At 38.9% G+C, this 21,869-nt stretch overlaps 1 protein-coding gene across 1 annotated transcript in view; it reads right to left on the bottom strand.

Moving 5' to 3' along the window:
• MYLK (myosin light chain kinase) overlaps positions 1 to 21,869 on the bottom strand; it is a 156,131-nt gene that overhangs the window by 11,991 nt on the left and 122,271 nt on the right. Inside the window, exons 21-26 of the mRNA XM_082001360.1 lie at positions 18,094 to 18,396; positions 14,428 to 14,463; positions 14,236 to 14,329; positions 13,016 to 13,219; positions 7,707 to 7,924; positions 2,148 to 2,271 (exon numbers count right to left, since the gene is read on the bottom strand). Coding sequence (XP_081857486.1) covers positions 2,148 to 2,271; positions 7,707 to 7,924; positions 13,016 to 13,219; positions 14,236 to 14,329; positions 14,428 to 14,463; positions 18,094 to 18,396 — 979 coding nt within the window. The remainder of the gene's footprint in view (positions 1 to 2,147; positions 2,272 to 7,706; positions 7,925 to 13,015; positions 13,220 to 14,235; positions 14,330 to 14,427; positions 14,464 to 18,093; positions 18,397 to 21,869) is intronic.

The following is a 21,869-nucleotide window of genomic DNA, read 5'->3' as shown; positions in this document are numbered from 1 at the left end:
GCTCATAGTTGTGAGTCTGCAAAAATAGCTGGGCTTTAAGGAAGTGAAGACAGACTGGGAGCCTGTCATTCTGGGGTGGAGAGGGAAAGTCCAAGTAATGACTCACAGGTATTCCCTAACTTCTATTACCTTATTGCAAGAAAGACAAAAGCCGATTATTACTATTAATCATTATTGCAGCAATAGCTATGCATCAAAAAGAAGATTTTCGTTGCGCTTGGGTAATGTAATTTTCCCCTCACGAGGAATTACATGAGCTTAAAGACACCTTAGCCAACAAGTCATTTCATAATACGTTTCACAAGGCATACTGGGTCTTCTGAATCAAAGGTAACACCACCCCACTCCCATCAGCTGAACATTAACAGCATCCAGATATTTTGCTTCTGGTGGCACAGAGAAACTGGGAAGAAGCAGTCCTGCCACTGCCTGCAGACTGGTCTTTGGAAAGGCACTTCACCTTTTCTCCATCTGTTCCACCTGCTCCCTTTGCCTTGTCTACTTAGACCATGACGGTGTTAGCCGGCACGTACCGTATTGGAGCAGCAGCCCTGGCTGCATGCCTTAGGAGCACACACGGCTGCTCTCACCGATTTTTGCCTCGGTTGTCTGACATGTCACTGCTTATACTGTAAACACACAAAAACTCATCGTATACTTTGATAACAAATGAGAGCAACAGACGTTAGACCCCCCAAATGCACGCGTAGCTATGGTTAATGTTTTGTTCCTTAACGTGTCAGAGGCCTCTAGGGGGCAATGCAGCATTGATGGAACTGTGGGGTCTTCCGTTGCCGTGTAGGCAGCCTGGGATCTCCATACCGCTTGTCCAGTGCTCTGCAACTCAGGAGGCCTCAAAAGCTAGAGAAACAAGTGAATTTGTCATCCGAGTACTGCGTGTGTGGTCTACATTATGTGAGCTACAGAATGATCCAAATGAGCTTTCAAGATCTAGAAAGAATGCTGGAAGTGACTGGAAAATAAAAGTCCTGTAAATAAAGTAGCAGAGTAAAGCAATCTTGAAGAGTGTAGCACGCTTAACTTAAGAAACAGAAGATAACAGAGATATTCAGAGTTTTTGCTGGGAGTAGGAGACTTGATGTAGTAGCTTTTACACAGGACAAGAACAAAAATTATGTTGCTTAGTTTGGAAATGAGAAGAGAACAAGTATAAGCTGAGAAGGCAAGCAGAATCACAGAAAGACTGAGTAAAGATGAGGCAAACAGTGGTGCGTTGCCAGGTATCAAGGAAGAGGGTAGCCAGGGCAGAGAGGACTCTTAAGAAAGGAAGGAAAGTATTGAGAGAAATGTTTTAAAAGAATGAGTGCAAAACAGATCTGCCATTTACTTACTATTGAAACTAGAGTGAGGGAGGAAGAACCATGTTCCAAACTGAGATTCTCTTTTCATTTGTTTATATGGCATCAGATGTGTAAAGTCACAGCTGGAAGAAGATTACTTGCTGTTCTAGGTATGGAGATCCTATTTCTGTATGCGTTTCTTGAGACCCATTGAAGTTCATAATCACGTGTTATCAAATCACAAGTAAAAACCAAATCAAATACTGAAATATGTAACCAAGACCTGCAGCCAGCCGTCCTCTGAAATATTCCATGAGCTTGATCCATGCTGCTTATAAAATGTATTTATCCAGTTGTTTATGCTTACTAATAAATTAAAAGGCACTGTGAACGGATATGGTAATGAAGGGGTACTTTAGTCTGTCCCATGAGAGATCCAATCTGAATAAGATGACCCCAAAATTTCACAAAAATTTTCTCTCTTGGTAATAAAAGAATGGAAATTATCAGTTATTAGTGCATGCCCAAACATTTCTCTTTAACATCTGGGAAGGAAAAATAGTTTAAAGTTAATAATAAAATACTGTCTCATTGTCTTTTTAAATGAAATGAAACATTGCTGGTTTATGATGTAAGATGTACAACCCTAAATGGCTGAATTTCCAGGACTGCTAGTTCTGCAGTTTACCAGTTACACCCTTCAGAGAACAGAGAATTTTTGTTAAACATGCTGGAGCTGCTAATTAGTATACAAAAGGCCTGAAAATTGGAGAAGAATTCAGAAGTTGATGGAAATTTTGTATGTTCAGCAACAGGATTTGTGTTATGAATAGCAAAGGTACTCACAAAATGTAGCAGATAACTCCTATACTCCACATATCTGTTTCATATCCAATAGGTTCATAGTTTATAACTTCCGGAGCCACAAACTCAGGCGTCCCAAAGAGAACTTTCAGAGAACCTGCATTTTCTGTGAAGAACGAAAGAGAAAACCATTAACTGCTGCATGCAGATTTTTAAAAACTGTTATACCCCAGTAACAGGAAAACCACTTTTGCCTTCATATTTGTGATTTTGTTAAAGATCCTTATCAGAAAAAATAAACTATGCCTGAACTATTTTCTTAGCTGATACATGTATAGCAATAAAGAATTATTTACTACGCATCCTCAAGTACGCAGCGCTGTACAAGGCACATAATAAGAAGGTTCCTATTGCAAGGAGTTTCCACAAGACCAAGTCCAAGAAAGAGAAGAACTTTTAGTGTTTAATTCAGATTTGGATATCCTGAAGTACAAAAATGTTTGAGCCTCCGTCATTTTAGCAGTTGCACAAGAGGATTTCAGGAATCCAGTGTTAGAAAGAAGCTGAAGTTTTCACAAATTATCTAAGATTTATCAAAGCTCAGGGATCTGCATTTTATGGTAAACAGTAGTGATAAAATTATAATAACAAAAAGTAACTATTTTAATCCAACACATTTTTTATAGCTTAAACAGGATAAAAAAATCAATACTGGGTTGCATGCCTCTGAAATTTGAAGTGGCACAGGTCAGTGATGAAACCAGAAAAGAAGCAGATGACGTGCACCTGTCAGATCACTACCTTGTCAGTAAAACTGGGCTTGAGCCTGCTCTCAAAACCAGGCCTACCTACAAGCATACCTGCGGAGCTCCAAAGTGGTGAAGGGGAACCACAAATGCTTAGTCATCAGCTGCCACTCCAAACTTTTATACAGCTCGCCTGTAGCACAGGTGTCCTACATTTGGCTCTGCTTAAACACAATGTGGATGCTTTTAAAATGATCTACAACGAAGCTACTGCTAGCAATGTGAGCTGAAAGAATGAGGTTGTGGGACACAGGAACTCGCTCTTCATCTGTCTTGTACTGACCCACCTGTATTGCTCTACTGGAAAATACAGTGCTGAAGGTAGAATAACAACCTATACAGAACCTAGTATTGCCAGTCTATGCTACTAGTGCACAACTATGAGTGGTATGTCTAACTTTTAGTCATAGTGTGAAACACCACACAAGTCATTTAGATAAAAAATATTAGTCAAATCTCAATGGGCTCGTTTTCATCAATGCTTTTTCTAATAGGATGGGAAGAAGAAGAAAAGAGTAAACAAGGTCAGGGAGAAAGGAAACTAAGGAATAGACGAGGGACTGGGGGAAAAAAAACAATCCCAATATAAAAATTTGTATTATATCAGTATAAAAATGGCAGGAAATAAATTGTTTCTGACTTGAAACAAGCTTGGATTTAGGTTGAGAAACTCTTGTCCAATCTGCACATGTGCCTGAGGAATCAGTATTTGCCCTAAGTGAGATTCATTGCATTCTGTTTATCTTTTGTGCAAAAGTAGCATCCAGATTAGGCACAGTAGAATGAGATAGTGAGGAACCATCCCTCTCCCAGAGAGATTACCATCTAAACAAAACAGATATGAACGGGAAGGAAGCCAGATGTAACAGATTCCAATCCTCCTGTTAAGGTTACCACAAGTACAGAGATTTGCAGCTCTATAGTCAGTCCCAATACTGACTCCACACCTACAGTCACCTCCATTGAAAGCTGTTAAGCCATTTCATAAAATGTAATCATACGCCTCAGTTAGTACCCTTCTGAGGTATGCAAATCCCCAATTTACCAAATCAAAATTGAAGGATATATGGGGTTAATAACTTGCCTAATGGTTGAACAGCATGCTTGAGGCATCTTTTAAGCACAGTCATGCCAGTTCCCCATTTTAAATGTTGTGGAACACTTTTTGCTCCGCTCAGGAATGGTGATAGTAAATAAATTGCGGAAACCTCATTTTCACATTAGTCCTGCTTTCAGACACCCCTCCATGCAGAGAGTGCCCATTTCTAGAGACAGAAAGAGACAGAAGAACGCCTCGGAGCAGCCCCAGGAAATCACTGAGATCCTCCCATGCAAGTTCACCAACATCAAGACCTTCCTGACAGATGTCTGACTAGCCTTTAAAAAGCACATTCAAAAGCTATTCCACAACATCCCTACACTCACATAACCAGAGTTTTCTTACCCATAAAAGTAGGATCCTTTTCGTAATATCCAATCTGAACTGACTTAGCCTAAAACAAGGGCAATGACTTCTCCACAACAGCAATGAGGAGTGAGAGATCACCCTTCCTTTTCCAAGCACAAACGGGAAGGCTAAGATCCTATCTTCCCTTTTGCCACCTTTGTAAGGTCAACGCCTACATTTTTTTTCCAACTGTCCTTATGAAAAATTACTGAAATTTGTCACAAAGAACCTATTTTTCTAAAAGCTTCATCATGATAGTCCAAATCTCAAGCTCAGATTTTCACATCCAAGTTTGGAGGCTTTTCTGTGCTCTCTGTAAACTACCATGAGCCACTGTGTATGCAAGAAGCTGGTGTATGAAATGTGCTGCCCATGGGTCAGAGAAGTGTTTTTTTGAAAAAAAAATAAAAGCATAGAGTGTGAAACAATTGGTACAGCATTTCTGTGTATAAAAGAAAAAGAAAATAAAAGAATTAGACCTTTTCTATGCAATAATATGTCCAATCTTTACCCAGATGTTTACAAGCTTAGTACACAAGGAGGATCTCTGTTTGAATATCCCTTAGTTCAGATAGAAAGCTGACAAGCTAGCTGGAAACTGTTGTCGACTCTGTGTATAATCAACTGATTTTAAAAAAATCTTTACAGTACTCAAAAAACATTCTCTTTTCTCCTCAAGAAGTTTATCTTAAAGAATTTTCTACGTGTGTTCCTCAGCACACCAAAAAAGGTCAGGAAAATATCCCACTGCAGCTTTGGTATTTCCTGACAGTGTAAGAGAACTAATTAGCTGCAGCAGATGACTGCAGAGGAGCTGATACTAATTTCTTTAAAACTCATCAAAACATCGACTATTTAAAGGCATTAGTTTGCACTAGTTACAAAAAGTTAAAAGTAACTGTCAGAAGCTGAAGTGCAAAATCAGTCACTGTTCCCTTCGTCAGTCCTTTGGTTGAGCAGTGTCTGCTCAGTCAGCATCAGGTCCATAGTATGAGGGCTCCAATCCCACATCAAAGCGAAAGTGAATTTGACAGCCATTTTCAATATCACAAGGCTTGAAGGAACCCAGGTGGAGGAACATGCCCTCAGTGCACCGTGTAAGACAACTGGCAAGAAGAGGACACTTAGTGAAAAATGTTCTTAGCGATTTTTGTCAGTAAATGAAGCATTAAAAATTGTTTTCTGCTTTTGGAAAACATCTCAGCCAAAATGTTACTAACGTCTTCATGATTAACACAGTGTTTTTGCTTTATGGGCATGGAATGGGAGGGCATTTTATCTTCCTACAGAAATGCCACACATCCCGAGTTATCCGGAACGGCAGGCTGATGAAAGAAACAGCAAATACCTATAATGTAGCTTTGCAAGAATCAGCAACATATTAAGCCAAATTAATATACAGTATTGTAAAATAAAAATCAGTGTCAGTACCCATAGCTCTCATCCTTCTACATCAAAAGTTATATATAGGTTAGAGGTTTCCTACACATGGCATGACTGTAGCAGCTCACAAGCTAGCGTCAGCCGTGCAGTATACAGTGATGCCACAACATTAACAGAAAAATGGAAAAGCTGATGGATCTGAACAGACTACTGAAAATAGGATCTTCGTTTTGCTAAATGTGGGTTTAGCTGTGGTTTGAAGTTGAAAAGGAAGTTGAAGAAATTTCTGTAAAAGGCTATTCTGTGGTTACATTATATCTGTTGGTGAAATCCACTCACTTCAGCAGTAAATGTATAGTTTTCAGCCTGACAGCTGGAACATCATGGGATGAAGTCTTTCACACGCCTCTGATAACAAAAACTTCAGCACTGAAACTTACTTAACACTTCAGCTGTTTCCTCAACAAGAGTAAAATCCAGTTCATGCTCCCAGAAAACTATTGGCTTTAAACTGTTGAAAGAACAGTTCAGTATAGAAAGAATGTATAGAAGTTCAGTATAGAAATCATCTGAAAGAACAGAATAAATGGCAATGATCTCTTTTTTTAATGAATGAAAAAAAAAAGCCTTCTCTCTGAGTTCGCAGCATCCATGTGACCAAGAGTCACGTAATACTCTTTTGGAGTTGAACATCATCTAAAAATCTGAAAAGCAGATTTCTTTTCCCCTGTTCATTCAACATACAATTTTTGGTTTGTTTTAGTAAAATTATATTCTTGGGTATACAGTAGTCTGTCACCTAAGTGTCAAAAGAAGTAGGATGAGCAGCATGTAGGCAGATAACAAAACCCAGAAGGTTGTAATTCCAAACTGTACTCTTACAAAAATAATCATTCTACTTTTTAATAAGTGTCAAATATAATTTTGTTTAAAGAGGGAAGGCAAAAGATTACAATGAAGGATCTAGCTGTGGGCCTTTTTATACAGAGAGTAGCAATTCATATGAGTTGTCCCAATCAATTTAATGGCAGAAGAGCCACAAATCTCAGCTCTCCCGGTATAACAGCTTCATAAAGTATTTTATCTCCTTTTAATTCCTGGAATGATTCTTTTTTCTCTTGTGAAAATACAAGATTAAAAAAGATCAGTGTGTGATGCTGGTATTGTTTAACACTAACACACACAACTGAAGGGCTGCTTTTTAGAGCTGAATTAACACTGAGCAATACGAAAACAAGAACCCTCCAAGGTTTTTGGCTTTCAAATTGCAGAGCATGTTGGAAAGCTTAGTCCAAAATGAATGATAGGAAGCAGCTGAAAACACCTTAGGAAGAGGAGGAGCTTGTCAAATGGAACTTTTTTTTCCCCAGTCCCATTGCTTTATTTTTAAGCTATTATTGAACATGGCCAAAACAAATGTCTTTACAGAATTCCTCCCATGTTTAACATGTAGAACAATATACTGCTGTTTAGGATAAGAAATGATGAAACTAATGGGTAAGTGTAAATTGAATGTAATTATCCATATTTGAAAATCTTTTAGAACATCACCTTCACTCCTGCTGTTGCAAAGGTTTAATGGATTTGTAGTTTTCACGAAGATCAAGGTTTTGTTCTGTTTTTTACAGTTAGAGAGTTAGTGTTTTATGGTTTCCTGTCATTTGTTACCATTACTAACGACTGTGTATTTTACCTTGTAGTCTGCCGGGATACTCTATGTATAGAAACAGATATGTAGATTGCATACACTTCACTGCAAACTCCTCTTGAAGATGAGATGCCCTACTCTCACTCTTGAATGTCTTATTTTTTTCTCCTTTTCCATTTTTTCCCAAAACCAGAACTATTTGTATGAAGCACCTTTATTTACTCTCTATACATGAAAGAATATAACAATAAGTATGAATTATTGCCTATCCTGCCCTTTTCCCCACGTCATACTCAAATAGGCAGAAAAGTCATTACCTAATCTTCTTGCCAGTCCAAAATCAATGAGTTTGATACTTGTACCGGTCTTGTTGACACACATAATATTTTCTGGCTTCAAATCCAAGTGGACAATACCCTGCTTATGGATGTACTGAACTCCTTCTGAAATCTGCTTCATATATTTAATGCACTCCCTCTCTGTCAGTTCAAAGTCTTCATCAATTATTCGTTCAAAGAGTTCTCCTCCAGAAACCCTATGAAAGACAGAATAAAGAGAGGACTTCTGTCGCTTTTTCATTTTGGGAGTAATCAAACTATTTCCTTTACACAAATACAGATAGTTCAAACACACAATAGTCAGTTCAGGATGCACTCTATGTTTTGCAATGGCATTTTGCATACAAGGATCACATAGGAAGAATCACCTCTTGTATGTGGTATAAATCAATAGATTTTTCCATTCTGGATCTCTTTCCCAGGTTAGGACTGTGAAACAGTCATAGTGTTGTCCCAGGTGGTAGGAATGTAGCTGGATTTACATCCTGTCTTTAGGATTCAGCCACCTGTACCTGTCAGCAAAGCATGCGCCGTGTGATTATCACTCCACCAACGTGTTTATAACACCCCTCCAGACTACAAGCTCAGGTTTCTCACTGCCTCCTTCCCGCCTATGCTCCATCACTACACAACTGCAGATAATGTAATTTAGAAATAAAGAAAACTAAAATACATGGGATGGGTCCCAGGAAAAGAGGACAAAATTTTTAGTAGATTAGCAAACATTTGGGGAGAGACTGAGAATGACAAAGAAAGTCTGCAGAAGGAAGAATTCAAATGATATGGTTAACTGGAATGCAAAGCTCAAAGGGTAAATTACTGACCCAAGTGAGCTCAGAGGGAATTTCCTCCTTAGCTGTGACAGGACAAGGATATAAACCACAAAGCTTTCAGTGCTGGTATTTTTAGCTGAGCCATCATCACACACTCCCCATAGGTCAGTTCCATTTTTATGCTTATTTAAGATGTGAAATAATTGGACTTTCCAGGGTAGAATCTCCTGGATTGAACTGTTTGTGGAACTAGAGTGGGACTTTTTTAACCTAGATTTAATAAAGGAAAATTGAAGTTGTGGCTTGTTTTGTTTGGTTGTTTTTTTTTTTAAATTCTGAATAATCACTCACTGTTTTATCTGCTTGTGTCTGAAGATGGGAAATACTTTTTTTTGTGTGCGGTGAGTGAATGACCCGTACAGAAAGGACCAAATGGTGAAGAGCAGCTTTGCTTTAGAAATCTGTTCTAAATTAAATGCTCCATGGTCTTTATATGGCTTAATATTTTGCAGCATTCGTGCTTATGGCCAAATGTAATTGCACACTTCAGTTACAGAAAGAAAATACACAACTGAAAACTGGCCTTGCAGTGTTGTCAGATATATGATTATATCCCTTGTGTACTAACTGAAATGGAAACATCTGGAGTTCTGGACACATTTGTTGCTTTGGCTATAAGATTTCAGAAAGTATATAATTAGAAATGCTACTGCAGTTTCCTATTGACATGAAAATAGTAAGAATAGTGTACGCTTGACAAACTGAGAGGTTATGCTGGATTATAACACATTTATAACATAAAGCCAATAATATGGCTAGAGCTGTTGAATAAACAGCTCTGATGAGTCGGGGATCTTCAGTAAGACATTAACCACTATGGAGGTGTTTATGAAAACATCTGCATGCAAAATGTTTATATCTGGAGCAATCTGCAATTCCAAATGATAACCATCCTAATAGTAAAAAGTACTAGTCAATTTTGACTATTTAACATAGATAATGATGACTTACTATAAAAGTGTCATACTTTTCAGATCCCTAGAGTGAAAATTTTTCAGAAGTTGTACCATTGTCTCAAGCACCACTTTTTAGCATATTATTTGGAAACTAACTACTGTTAATACATCTCCATGCTGTTTTTACCCTGGGACCTCTAGACACTCTGGTAACTTCATTAGATTAAACTGCAGTTGCATTTACAGAAAGCATACTTTTGCATCCTGAGCCAAATCCAGTTTTATTTTTGCCAGGTTAGGAAGCTGAATTGAACCAATGTAGGTTAGGCTCTATGTATACACAGAAGGAGAAGTCAGCTTTCTTCACAGTCACAACTAGTTCAGAATCTACATCTCTCATTCTTTTCTGGATTCTCCTCTTTTCAGTCTTCTGAAGGTCACAGAGGAGGTCACATAAGGTCACAGAGGAAAATATTCCTGTCTATAGAGTCACAGAATATGCATTTAAAAAATATTTTATTATAAGGTTTTGGTCATGGAGCAACAGTGGGAAGAATCTCACTTGGAGGTGCCCAGGCAAATACTCACCTGCATTTTAATAGATCTCTATTAAAAAAAAAGAGAAAAACCTTAGTGCCAACTTAAATCACACCAAATGAATGGAGTTTACTGCTGAAATGTTGCTTTAATAATCTTAATTTGCAATACAATAATATTCTTCTGATCTATGTCCAAATAAACTGATTATCTGAAGTATGTAAAAACTTTGAGGCACTTAGCTCCCAGTACTGAATGCCATTAACAACATGCTACTATTTTTCAAATATTCTTTTTTCACTGAGATTCTTATTGTGGAACAGGTACATCGCTGTACTTGAAAAGGAAATGCCTGAGATTTACCCCTGACTTCCAGCAAATAGGTGGATGGAAGGGTTTTCAGGGAAGAGCACATCAAGTGATTTGAATCATAACAGTGTTTGAATCTAAATGAATGATAAAAAATTCTGAATTTATTAGAAAGATGAAATCAAGCCACATAAAATAGTGGCATGACAAATATTAAAAGGAGAGAGGGTGCAATTCAAAAAGTTATAAGAAAGAAAGGGGAATAAAATTAAAATGAAAAATTTGGGATGAATATCAGGAATCATCAATAGGTCTAATTTGAGTAGAGGGGGGAGCTGCTAAATTTCAGTCACTGCTGAAAATCTAGTTTAAAAGGATATTGATGGCAGGAGAGCTCCATTTATTTGAAATACATGTGTTTAGACTCTGATGGGAATAGAGAATAGCTTGGATACCAAGAATTTTTTAAGGTATTCCCCACAACGTCTTTGATATGCAAAGAAATATTAGCTTAACAGCCAAACCATGAATGATCCGTCAGTGGCTGGCCAGAAATACAGATGCAGTTGCCGTGCTGGGACTGTGTCAGCCAGGAAAGATGTGACAGTACAGGGGCTACCAAGTCATCTGACGTGAAGGTGTCACACAAGCATCTGGCTGCCCAGACCTGCTGCAGAGCAGGGACAGAGTGCTACTGCCTGCCTGTGTGCTGCTTTAAGAACCCCTCCTGCTATGGCACTCGACTCTGTGGAAGTTTCAGAGTGGGGTTCAAAAGCCAGAAAAGGTGGCCACTCCAAACTAAAATCACATCCTAAGTAGACTGTTTAGCAAAACTACCTTACATTTGATTGCACATTTCTATATTTTTAAAAAGTAAACCCCCTTTGTTTGCAGGGGGGAACTAATGGAGTGTAAAGCCATATGCTATTCAAAACTCTTTATACATTTCTTCATTTTCCATTAGGTCTGCCAGCTCCCAATTCCAAGCTAAGTAGGGCTCCCTTCCCTTCCCGTCATCCACTTGCTCAACTGCTGAATCTAAAAATAAAAGCGCCTTCTTGCACATAAGTACCGAGGTTGTATAATGGCAATCCAGTCTCTGACATACACTAGTGCAATAGTAGTTTGCACATAATCTAGGCAAGTGCCAAGCAAGCAAACTAGACATATAGTCTCTTTTGCTTTTAACAATTTATATTTTATTCAGCACTTCCAGCCAGCAAAAAACCCACTTCTCCTTCTTGCAGCAGACAGCGCACAAAGAGATGGCAGTAGAACAGTGGCTGATGTAACATTTTGGGAAAAACATCGGGACAGATCAGGGTTTCATTTTCTTTCCAGCTGCTACTGCCACAAGTATGGGATTCACACTAAGCAGGTGTGTTATGGATGATGTACGTTAGTCACGTTGGTCATTATTGTTTTTGAAGTCTGACCATTACTTGCCATCCCACGCTGTGCAGATTGTTTTCTTATAATGAATTCTGGTGCATGAGCATGTTCTGAACCTTCTTTTTTCTGTAAATATCTACTATCTTGAAGTACAAAGATACCCGAGTCACAGCCCTGCGAGATGCTTTACAACACTGCTTTTGTGGTGCTTTTCTGCTACTTCCCACAGTGGTGTGGCATAAGTAGATCGAGGCAAACGATTTCGGAGAGGTAAAAATAAGTGTTGCTATCTTACTCAGCAAAACCAGGGCAGCAACATTGGCTGTCTTCAAATTCAGCTTTACTTAATTGTATAGCTTTGGACGAAGGGTGCGATGACTTTCAAGTAAAGGAGAAAAACCCTTCTACAACTGCTACACCTGGACCATCATGGAGAATCTATGTATTGACATTAGGGCCAGATCAATTAATGTTTAATTAGTTTTTTTGGGGAAACAGCCAGTGTAACCGATCTTTCTCATCTACTGATCCAGATTTAGAACGTTCACTGTGTTCACCTGTGGAGATTTTTCAGACAGCACTCCCTTATTATAAATAAATGTTTTGCAATCAGAGTATTTATGTTGTTGTAGGAAAAACACATCAGACTAATCTTTTAAGGTCTCTTAAAAATATAAAAACTGGATATAGCACTTGATGAAAATTGAAGTGTTCCCAGTACCTCTGAGGTACTATAAATTTGCCTGGGTGAATTTTCCGTGGAAATTCAACAGTTTTCTTAGAATGTAGCTTAGACATTTGCATTCTCAAGTGTATCTTTCTCTCCTACTATCTGTTGTGCACCAACATTCAATTCTCTGCAAGAGACAACTGATCAGTGTTTAAGTGAAATTTGACACAAGCTTCTTTAAAACATGTTTAGAACTGCCTAAAGAAAAATTTTTTTTTCTCCTCCTTATACCTGTTTTTGGTTCTAAATGCCCAAACTGCAGCTAACTTTTTTTCTCTCCCCTCCCAAGTTGGCGATAGAAGAGTGAGCTGCAGAAAAACACCATATGTATTTGATTAAAACCACACAAACTAGACAATAAAGACTGTAACACATCTTCACTGATTTTTAAGAGATACAACACAGATTCACTTACACAGTTTAAACAAGTTGGATAACTAATTGGAAAGCACTTGCAAGATGTGAAAACCATCCAGGCCCTGCAGATGCCAAAGCTTTCGGCAGTCCCATGTCTAGGTAAGTTGCTACTTTTGTATGCACAATTATTTTCAACATTATTAGCTTTGTTAGTGTGATCTGCTTTATACTTACATTTCCAAGACCATAACGATGTTGGCTTTTTCTTCAAAGGCATCTACACATTGGACAAGTTTTGGATGATGTAGACAGTTCATGATGCTGATTTCATCCCTTATGTTTTCTTTTTCCTTAGCAGAATATGCTTTGAAAAATTTTCCTGCCCAAACTTTTCCAGTCTTCTTTTCAACAAGCCTAAAGACTTGTCCAAATTTCCCCCTGAAAATATATAACTATTTCCATAAAATGTTTTTGCAATGTATGGGCCACAATGAATAACAACATTTTACTATACATTCCAGTGAAACCACTCCATTCTGAAATAAAAATGTCTTCATATCAAGTACTGTTATGTACTGATTTTGTCCAGAGTATTCTGCAAGAACTTTTGAATGAATGCCACATTTAGAGATACCCTGCTATTCCAATTAGCAAGTTTTATGTAAGAGGGTTCAAAAAATGGACTCCTATCAGGCTTTAATTCATGTGACTCAAATTTTTCTGCACACGGTTTTCTATAGGTCATACACCTCTGAAGGGGCAGCAGACAGGAGACATCTCAGGTATAGGATATAGGTGAAATCAGAATCTGAATGCCAGAGGCTTCAGGACTACTACTTCACAATGCTGTATATGTACAATTCTACATCTACGATACACTTATCAAGATTTGTTAGTGGCAGCATACAGGATCCCGTGGCCTTCAGCTCCACCAGCAGCACAAATCACCGAAAGCTTATCATGGCATGCAGTTCACACACCCACGAGTTTGAGCACTGAGAAACACAGCCAGGCTAATCACTGACCTTCACTGAGCAATACTATTAATGCTCCTGGGATTATGACCGCTGTCAACAGAGATTCTAGCCTGTGGGCAGGATAATCTTATTACCACTAATGGGTGTAATGGAAATGCAAGCACACAATGTGTACCTGTTTTTCAGCTAGCTTTTAGAACATGGAACAACGAATGAAATCCTTTAGCTTTATTCATTCGTGGGCTCTGTTTTTCCTGCCAGAAATGAATGTAGTGCATATTTTAAATTATCAATTGATAATTGATCTTTATGGAGTGGAGGCCAACATGTGTTAAAATCCATTTTTACTGCAACAGAGGAGCCCAGCTGGAATGTTGAAAGTGCAAGACACCATCAAAGAATGAATGCACATGATCTTTATAATTGACTAGTAGCCTTGAAAATTCCGTGTCTTCAAAAGCACAATACAGTACTTACGATCCCAGTCTTTCTTCAATATTATAGACATCTGAAACTTTTTGTTCAGTGTTGATAGTAACCGTCCGATAGTCGACCGCTGTTTCTTTTCCTTCTACAAATAAGTGTTAAGGACCGTGATTAAAACCTCCTTAAAACATGAATTAAAGACACAGATTTGCATTTTTCCTGATTAAAATATAAACTTCTTACCATCATCAGATAGCTCCACTTCGTCCTCTTTAAGTTCTATGATGAAAATAAAAAGGCATGAATAACTTATTCTATAGGATAGGGTATTTACATAAGGTAGTCAAATTATTCACAGTAACATGGCCAACTGGTAGACCCTAAGGCTAGGCAGCAAAAAGCAGTTAGGGAGTTTGAGCATTAACTTCATAATTAAAATCTCTTCACCACTTCTACGCGACTATTAACTACACAATCACAATCTTGTCAGCATCTCTTAATAAATCAATTTCATGTGTTTTGCAGTACTTGTCTATTATACCTGCCTACTAGAAACATCAGCATACAGTTCAAAGTCATCTAATAAATAGCTCTAGGAATGCCTTAGTGAAATAGAAAATAAATTTAAAATATTAAAATCAATAACAACATTTCTGGTTCAATGACAAATCCTTTTATGGCTTTTCTATGCATTTTTTCGATTGCAAAGCCAAAAGTAAAGCAAGTTTGTACATGAAAAGATTTCTGCAAAGCATCCAGACAATTTTTTCAGACTCAAGATGACTAGAAAATTTGGACAACATGCACTTCCCTGAGCATGGCTGAATTTTGAAATCATTGAGATCCAAACAGAGCCTCAGTTCTGCAGGCATACTCAAAGGCAGGCAGAGATATTGGCAAGCCCAGTGACACAAGACAGAGTAAAAGCTGGCCTGAGTGTCTTGATCTTTATTTTTAATTTTCATGTGCATGAACTGTCAGTAGCACTGATTTGTGTGCTGTTCCCTATGTTGCCTGCAGGTATGAGGGGAAAAGGGTTGTAGCTGGAATGTTGTTATATATTACTTATACTGCTTGGGCTTGCTCCTAAGACCTGTGGCTACGACCAGTAATTTGAGAAACTGCAAAGGCAGTTGCACAGTGACCTGTACAATCCTCCCTTTATCTGCTGAAGCTGCACTTTGCCATTGTAGAGTGCAAGCCTAACCAAGTGATTTATCCCCACTGTGTCAACAGATTTATGTTAGGAAACATTAATGCAACATGACGCTCTTAGGTGCTTTAGAGTATAAAGTTACATGCAATGGATGAGAAGAAAACAACAGAAGAAAGGGGTGCAGCGTGAGCAGATAGCTGGTTTGACGCATGGGCATCATCTTACCACATCCGACACATAATGCTGCATCTGTATTCTAGTAGAAAAGTCAATCAAGTAGATATAATCAGCTACTAAGGCTCTTCTCTCTTTTTTTCTGGATTTGCAACCCTTTTATGTCCCAGCACAGACTAGCTGGTTTGCAGCAATTTACCAGAGGAGCAGGGAGGGAAGCGAGCCCTCCCCACTCGGGGGTAGCTGTCCTCAGATCTTCCTCAGCTAGAAACCACACTTGCATAAAGCACATCACATTTTCCTCCCCTTTTAAGGGCTGCATAAGGGAGCTGATCCCAACCATGCTGCCAGTAGTTAATGTCTGCCAAATACTGATTAGACAAGGAAGTCAGTTCCTGGTTCTGCAACGACATTATATTGAAGCCGTGAAATAGAAACATATTGGTCCACTAGTGGAAGACTAAATTAGATAAGTGGAACATATCCGAGCTTGGTAAGCGCTGAGTAGCTGTGCTAAAACCTTTCTCAGAAGTGAGTCAACAGTACCAAATTTTCCTCAAACATGGCAATGCCTACTTTAATCTGTTGTGACTTACAACCCTATTTTAGTAGCTGTTTTCTTTAAACGCATAGTGAAAAGTTAGCCATGCCTTTCTTCACTAAGGTTATTGTTGAGATTGCTAATGTGCACTGCCCACCGCAGTATGAAAATCAGTAATCGGTCTTTCTGGCAGCAATGGAAAATCCCTAGTTACTCAACTAAGCGTTTGAATAGATGGCAGCTCAGTCCTGACTTGGAGAGGTGCTGAACACATGCGTTTTCCACTGCCTTTAATTAAAGCACCAGCTATATTCACACACTTGAAAAATCATGATTTATATGACTTGCCCTTTCTGCACGTTAGCTGCAGTATCAAGAACTGAAATCATGAAGCCCTGGCATTGAAAGCACCAAGACAACCCACCCTCCGGCAAACAAAATACATTTTCTTTTCACTCAAAACAACTTTTTTTCGTTTGTTTTTATATGTATCACAATGATTCATACACTTTCTAGCCTTTTTGTATTAAAACTGTGTGAGAAAACTGTCAGTCTTAGAAAGAAAAACAGCATGTTTTCTTGGTCCAGTACAAGTAGTGCTTGCTCTAGGAAAAACAAATGTAGGGAAGAGTCAGGTCCCCAAGTCTAGAAGGTGTTTATCCCAAAACTAAAGAAAGAGGGAATTCAAACACAGGGAGCTGAAGAGCCAGAACCGTCTAGCTTCTTTTCAATTTTATTGCTATTCTTAATGGTATTTTCCCCCTTTGAAGAGAAGCTGCATCTTGACATAGATCAGGTTTTAAATCTTTAAAATAAAGTAATTTCTCTGAATCTAGCAATTAAAGAGAAATATGATTTACTTTTGTTTGGAAATGTCTGTTGAGAGGATTACACACTTGTGTAATGCTGCACCACTTTGCTATTATTTTGTCTTGATGTGGCAATAGAAGATACCGTCGCAAGGATTATGTGAGACACTTAAAACTCCAAAGCCCTGCATATATAAGTAAGGAGGGAGAGATGCAACACACAGTCCACTTCTCAAAGACAGGAAAAATGGCAAAATACATTATTCTTGGTCTGGACGTTTTGGTGTGGTATGACTATCAAAGTGATCCTTGCACAGTAGGCAGACGTGGGTGTGCACAAAAATATGTGTTCAATATCTGTTTTTAAAAAATCATGCTCATTTTTGTGTGTGTGTAAATTCTTGGTACTAGTTTCTGAATAATTTTGAAAATGCTCCAGAGCTTCCCATGAGTCCTTTGAGAAGATCTTAAGCAAAAAATAAGAGGCAAAAGATACTGAAAAATATTGTTACAAGTACTTGCAACTGTAATCAAAAACACTAAAAATTATTTTTAGCACCCATAATGCTGCAAAACCAACATGCTAAGTTAGATAGCCTTGAATTCACAAGATTGGTCTACTAGGGGCAACAGGACTGAGGTGCTCTACCATGCTGGGATTTGAAGCATGGGAACTACAATTAGTTATGAGAGGCTAATTCAGTTTCTGCTGCATATCCAGTGCTTGGCTAGCAGCAAGGACATTTACTTTTTCCAAAAGCAAATTTGTGATAGTGTTTATGGCTTGTTTTTCTACGGTGTGTCCAGTATAAACTGTAATGAATCCATCAGTATGTTTCAGGTAAACCACCAAACATCATTTTCCAACTGGGCGCAGTCTGAATGTGTAACTTACGTGTGAAAGGTTTCATCTCCTGTTACCTGTGCACTGAACTACAGAAGTCTGCCAGCCAGCACTCGCACAGCAAGCCAGGAGCCTTACTTTCACAAGGCAGGGTTTTGGGATCCCGGAAGCCAAGCTTTCACACTGGATGCATGCAAAACTTATATGCTCAGACACCCGCATGAAGTTTTGCAAAGGGACTTCAGCACACTTACAGCCAGCATAAGCATTCACTGCAGAGAGACACATGTGAAGGAGCGTGTACAGCTGCCTGACCTCACTGAGAAACAGTTCAGATACTGTTTAATTGAATTTAGATTTTTTTTTTTCCCTCTTAAAAACTAACCTTCTTGTTTCTCTCCAACTTTTACCAGCTCAGATTCTTGACTGGGCTCACTGATGCCATACACATTAGCAGCTCGCACACGGAATTTGTACTCCCGATCAGCCTGCAGGTCCTGCACGTTGAAAGAGGTGCTGCGGCAGGTAGTGAGATCTGTCCATTTGTTATCCACTGAGTTCCAGATCTCCACAGTGTAGGACTGCACCGCACTTCCACCATCGTAAGAGGAACCATACCACGAGAGAGTGAGGGAGGAACTCCGTATGTCTGATGCGCAAGGTGTTCCGGCAGGCGGGTCTGGCTTATCTGCAAAAACATATATGCAAAGCGCATTAGATGACATTGTGAAGGTAAGAGGTAGGACTTCCATTAGGGTATTACTGGCCCTAGCTAACAGCCCTTTTCTCTCCATGCCATTGCTCTGCTTCAGAGATCTGTACTACAGGAAAAAGGAACAACTGCAGCACAGATAGATGTACCTGGATTAGCTAAACATGGATGACAATCCCACGTGCGCCTCAGCGTGGGCTGTTCAGTTCCCTGGGCAGCTTGCTGAAGGCATAGGCTGAAGCCTAATGCCCTTCACAGCTATCATTACAGAAACTGTTGAGACTAAAACCAGTCGCAGCTATGCCTGCAAGTAGTGAAATCAAATCTCACAACAGTGCAAATCACTCCTTGGTGAACTTCCTTAGAGGTTTACGCCTGTAACAGTCATCACAGCTGTGGTGCTCTTTCTCCAGCTCCCTTCATCTGCTTCTGTACTTCAGGGCCACTACTAGCCTTTCACAGCCTCAAAACGTGCTGTTCATCCGACTCTACACGGGAATCAGAGATACCAAAACCAGTTTGTTCGTGCAGAAACACAGACCTTGAAGGGTGACAACTTTGTCTTTCTATGTGAAGTTTTTGGAAGCCTAGTGCACTTTTTGGTAAAAAGGAATTCAACTTAGAATACATCATTTAAATATTGAGATTTTTGAAATCTCATGTGCATTTTGGAAATTGTTGGGGAGGTGGAAGATAAAAACTTCTGGTTTTCCTCAGTTGAAGGCTTGCTCCCACAGTCCTTATTTGCATGAATAGAGCCAATATCACCAGAACCTGGTGTGCAGATGAGCAACCAACTATGCAAACATCCAACACAATATGAAACCCTTGCAGTTATATGACTTTTTCAAAGTCATTGAAGTTATTGAAATGAATGTTTTCCTAAGATAGAAAAATGTTAACTTTTAAAAAAAATTACTGATTAAGAAAATAATTATGGAAGTTAGGCACTTCAAAAGACTTTAAAGGGAACAAATATCTTCCTTGGGAATAATCCTCTCAGAAGTAATCTAGCAAAACATGCAAAATAATGATGATGTTTATCTGGATGAACTAGTGGCCAAAGGTTGAATGAGAAATCAAAGGATGGGATAAAATGACAGAAGATGAAAACAAAAAGATAGAAAGTGTGAGATGCTACAAACATGGTTATACTGGACATGGACTGATAAAATCCTGTCCCATTTTGCTGGTTAAAACAGTTAATGGACATTATCACTTTCTCCTTAAGAAAGGCAGAGCTGTCAAACCAGCCAAAAAAACATAGTCACTCTCTCAGCAATAAAAACATCCAAATGCTGGGGAAAACTGCTGATGACCTTCATCAAAGCCTTACTGTGGTAGACTATATCAGTTATCTCTTCATACTCAAATTATCATTCCTAGGAAAATCACTGAGCAGACAGAAATAACCACAGTTTGCCATAAACATGCCTTTAGTTCTTGGACAGATGGACTTCTCTGACTGCTGTGGTTTTACTTATAAAGAGGGAAAATGTGGTAGTCTAATCTGATCAAGACATTTAAGTATCAGTTCACTATTTGGAAGTGTGCAAGTTCTGTTGACCAATGATTTCCCTGAAAAAAAATTTTGTAATTGCTTTTAGTTCAGTTGTGATGGAAAATTTATCTCCCCACACAACTTAAACAGAAGGTATATAAATAGAACTTTTAAGTATGAGGGAAAAGACTGGGAGGGAGGAAGGGAGATGGGCACCAAGGATTTGCCTCCGCATTCAGCATGAGAATGCCCAGGCGGAAGAAAAAAGAGACTGCCAGAACTTAGGTTATCTTTATTCATTTTGGCAACACTTAAAACACCATTCCACTAGGAGTCATCATTATACAGTACATCTCTTGTTAAACACAAAAACCAGAGACCAGATGTCCTTAACCTCTGGAATGGCTTATTGCCCTGCTTAGTTGTCACATTTTACTTGCCTCATTTTCTGGCAGAACAAAAGGGACTAGTTAAACAAGCCTTAATTTATAGTGTAGATATCATGAACTGAATCACAGAGAGGTTAAATGATCTGTCCAAGATTAGAAAGAGAGATTGTAGCAAAGATGAGAACTGAATCTTGATCTTCTGTTGCCTGAACAGCAGCACCCCTCTTCCCTGTACTAGTCCTGCCCCAGGCTCCTCAGAGCTGCAAGAAGTGCGAATCCAATGCTCACACCATTCACAACAACAGAACTCTTGTACAATACTACAGCAGCCGCCAGAGAGCTGGTTGCGTGGCACACAGGGATTGTATGATTTTAGTCAGACAGCAGCATCTTCTTTTCACTACAACTTATTATCCATGCTGACCTTGTAGGGAATGATGCTACCTCTGTTCTCTTCAAAGTCAGTACAGACGAAGAATATTTAGCTGTATGTCTTGTTTTCCTCACATATAACCATCATTGCATCATCTCAAGATGCAGATAGAAGAACTTGGATAAGTAGCAGCTGATTTATCCTAAAATCCAAACAGATAGCAAGAGGAAAATACTTTGAAGAAAAAGCCAAGCCAGTAGTCTACCACCTTACACAGGCATCTGTTTGGGTTTGTCAAAGTAGTGCAGATTCTCTGACATCTGCTATGCACACAGCTAACTGTGGACAGTATGTGTGTGTTTGGGAAAAAAAAAAAGTGTTAACTTTAATGATCTGCACTGAATTTTACATTGAAGAAGGAAAGAATGTATATGCTTCAGTCTTTGCAGAGCACAGTAGCCTGCTTCCCGTGCAGGACATGAAAATACAGTCTCTTTTTGCTGACTTTCAACACACTTCTGTTCCCAAATGAAACTCTGGGCATGATTTATGAGTTGCCTAGGCTACAGTTACCTTAGTGACCTCTTTTTCCATGACTCACCTAGATAACTGCACTCCATTTGGCCAGCATAGTTTACAGAAGCAAGGCTTAGGTATGTGAGCACTGGAGAGAAAACATTCATGGCCAAGGGGACATCAACAGTAAAGAAAATGCTACATGGCTTTAGTCAAGTATCTGCCAGCCCTAGGGCTATTTCTACTTTCCTAATAAATTTTTCCCTGTAGGCAAAGATGAAAACCTGCAACCCTGGCAGGACTCTCTTGAGCCAGAAAGATGCATGGTTTTTTTTGAAGTCTACCATGTGCCGCTGCTTGCAGAGCTGCTCCATGTATATATACTGGGGTAGTAGCTGCTATGGGAGATCATAAACAAGAATGAAAGCCTAATCTTTGCTTTTTCTTAATATGACAGATGTATATGTACCATTTTACCATGCTTAAAAATTATTTTATATCAGACGATGGTATTCTACAGCTCTGCATATTCAGAGAGTTTGCAGATGGTCTCTCCATGTGTCTGTTTTGTTTCTCAACAGTTTATTCTATAGGGATTTTAAAGGTTACCCTTTATTCAGCTGACTCTATTGAAAGCTAGGATATTTTGCCAAACTACATTCCCTTCTGA

The sequence above is a fragment of the Phaethon aethereus genome (assembly GCF_964289735.1).
Source record: "Phaethon aethereus genome assembly, chromosome: 6".
Taxonomy (NCBI): Eukaryota; Metazoa; Chordata; class Aves; order Phaethontiformes; family Phaethontidae; genus Phaethon; species Phaethon aethereus.
The sequence above is the reverse complement of the archived record's forward strand: the minus strand, read 5'-3'. Positions and strand labels throughout refer to the sequence as shown.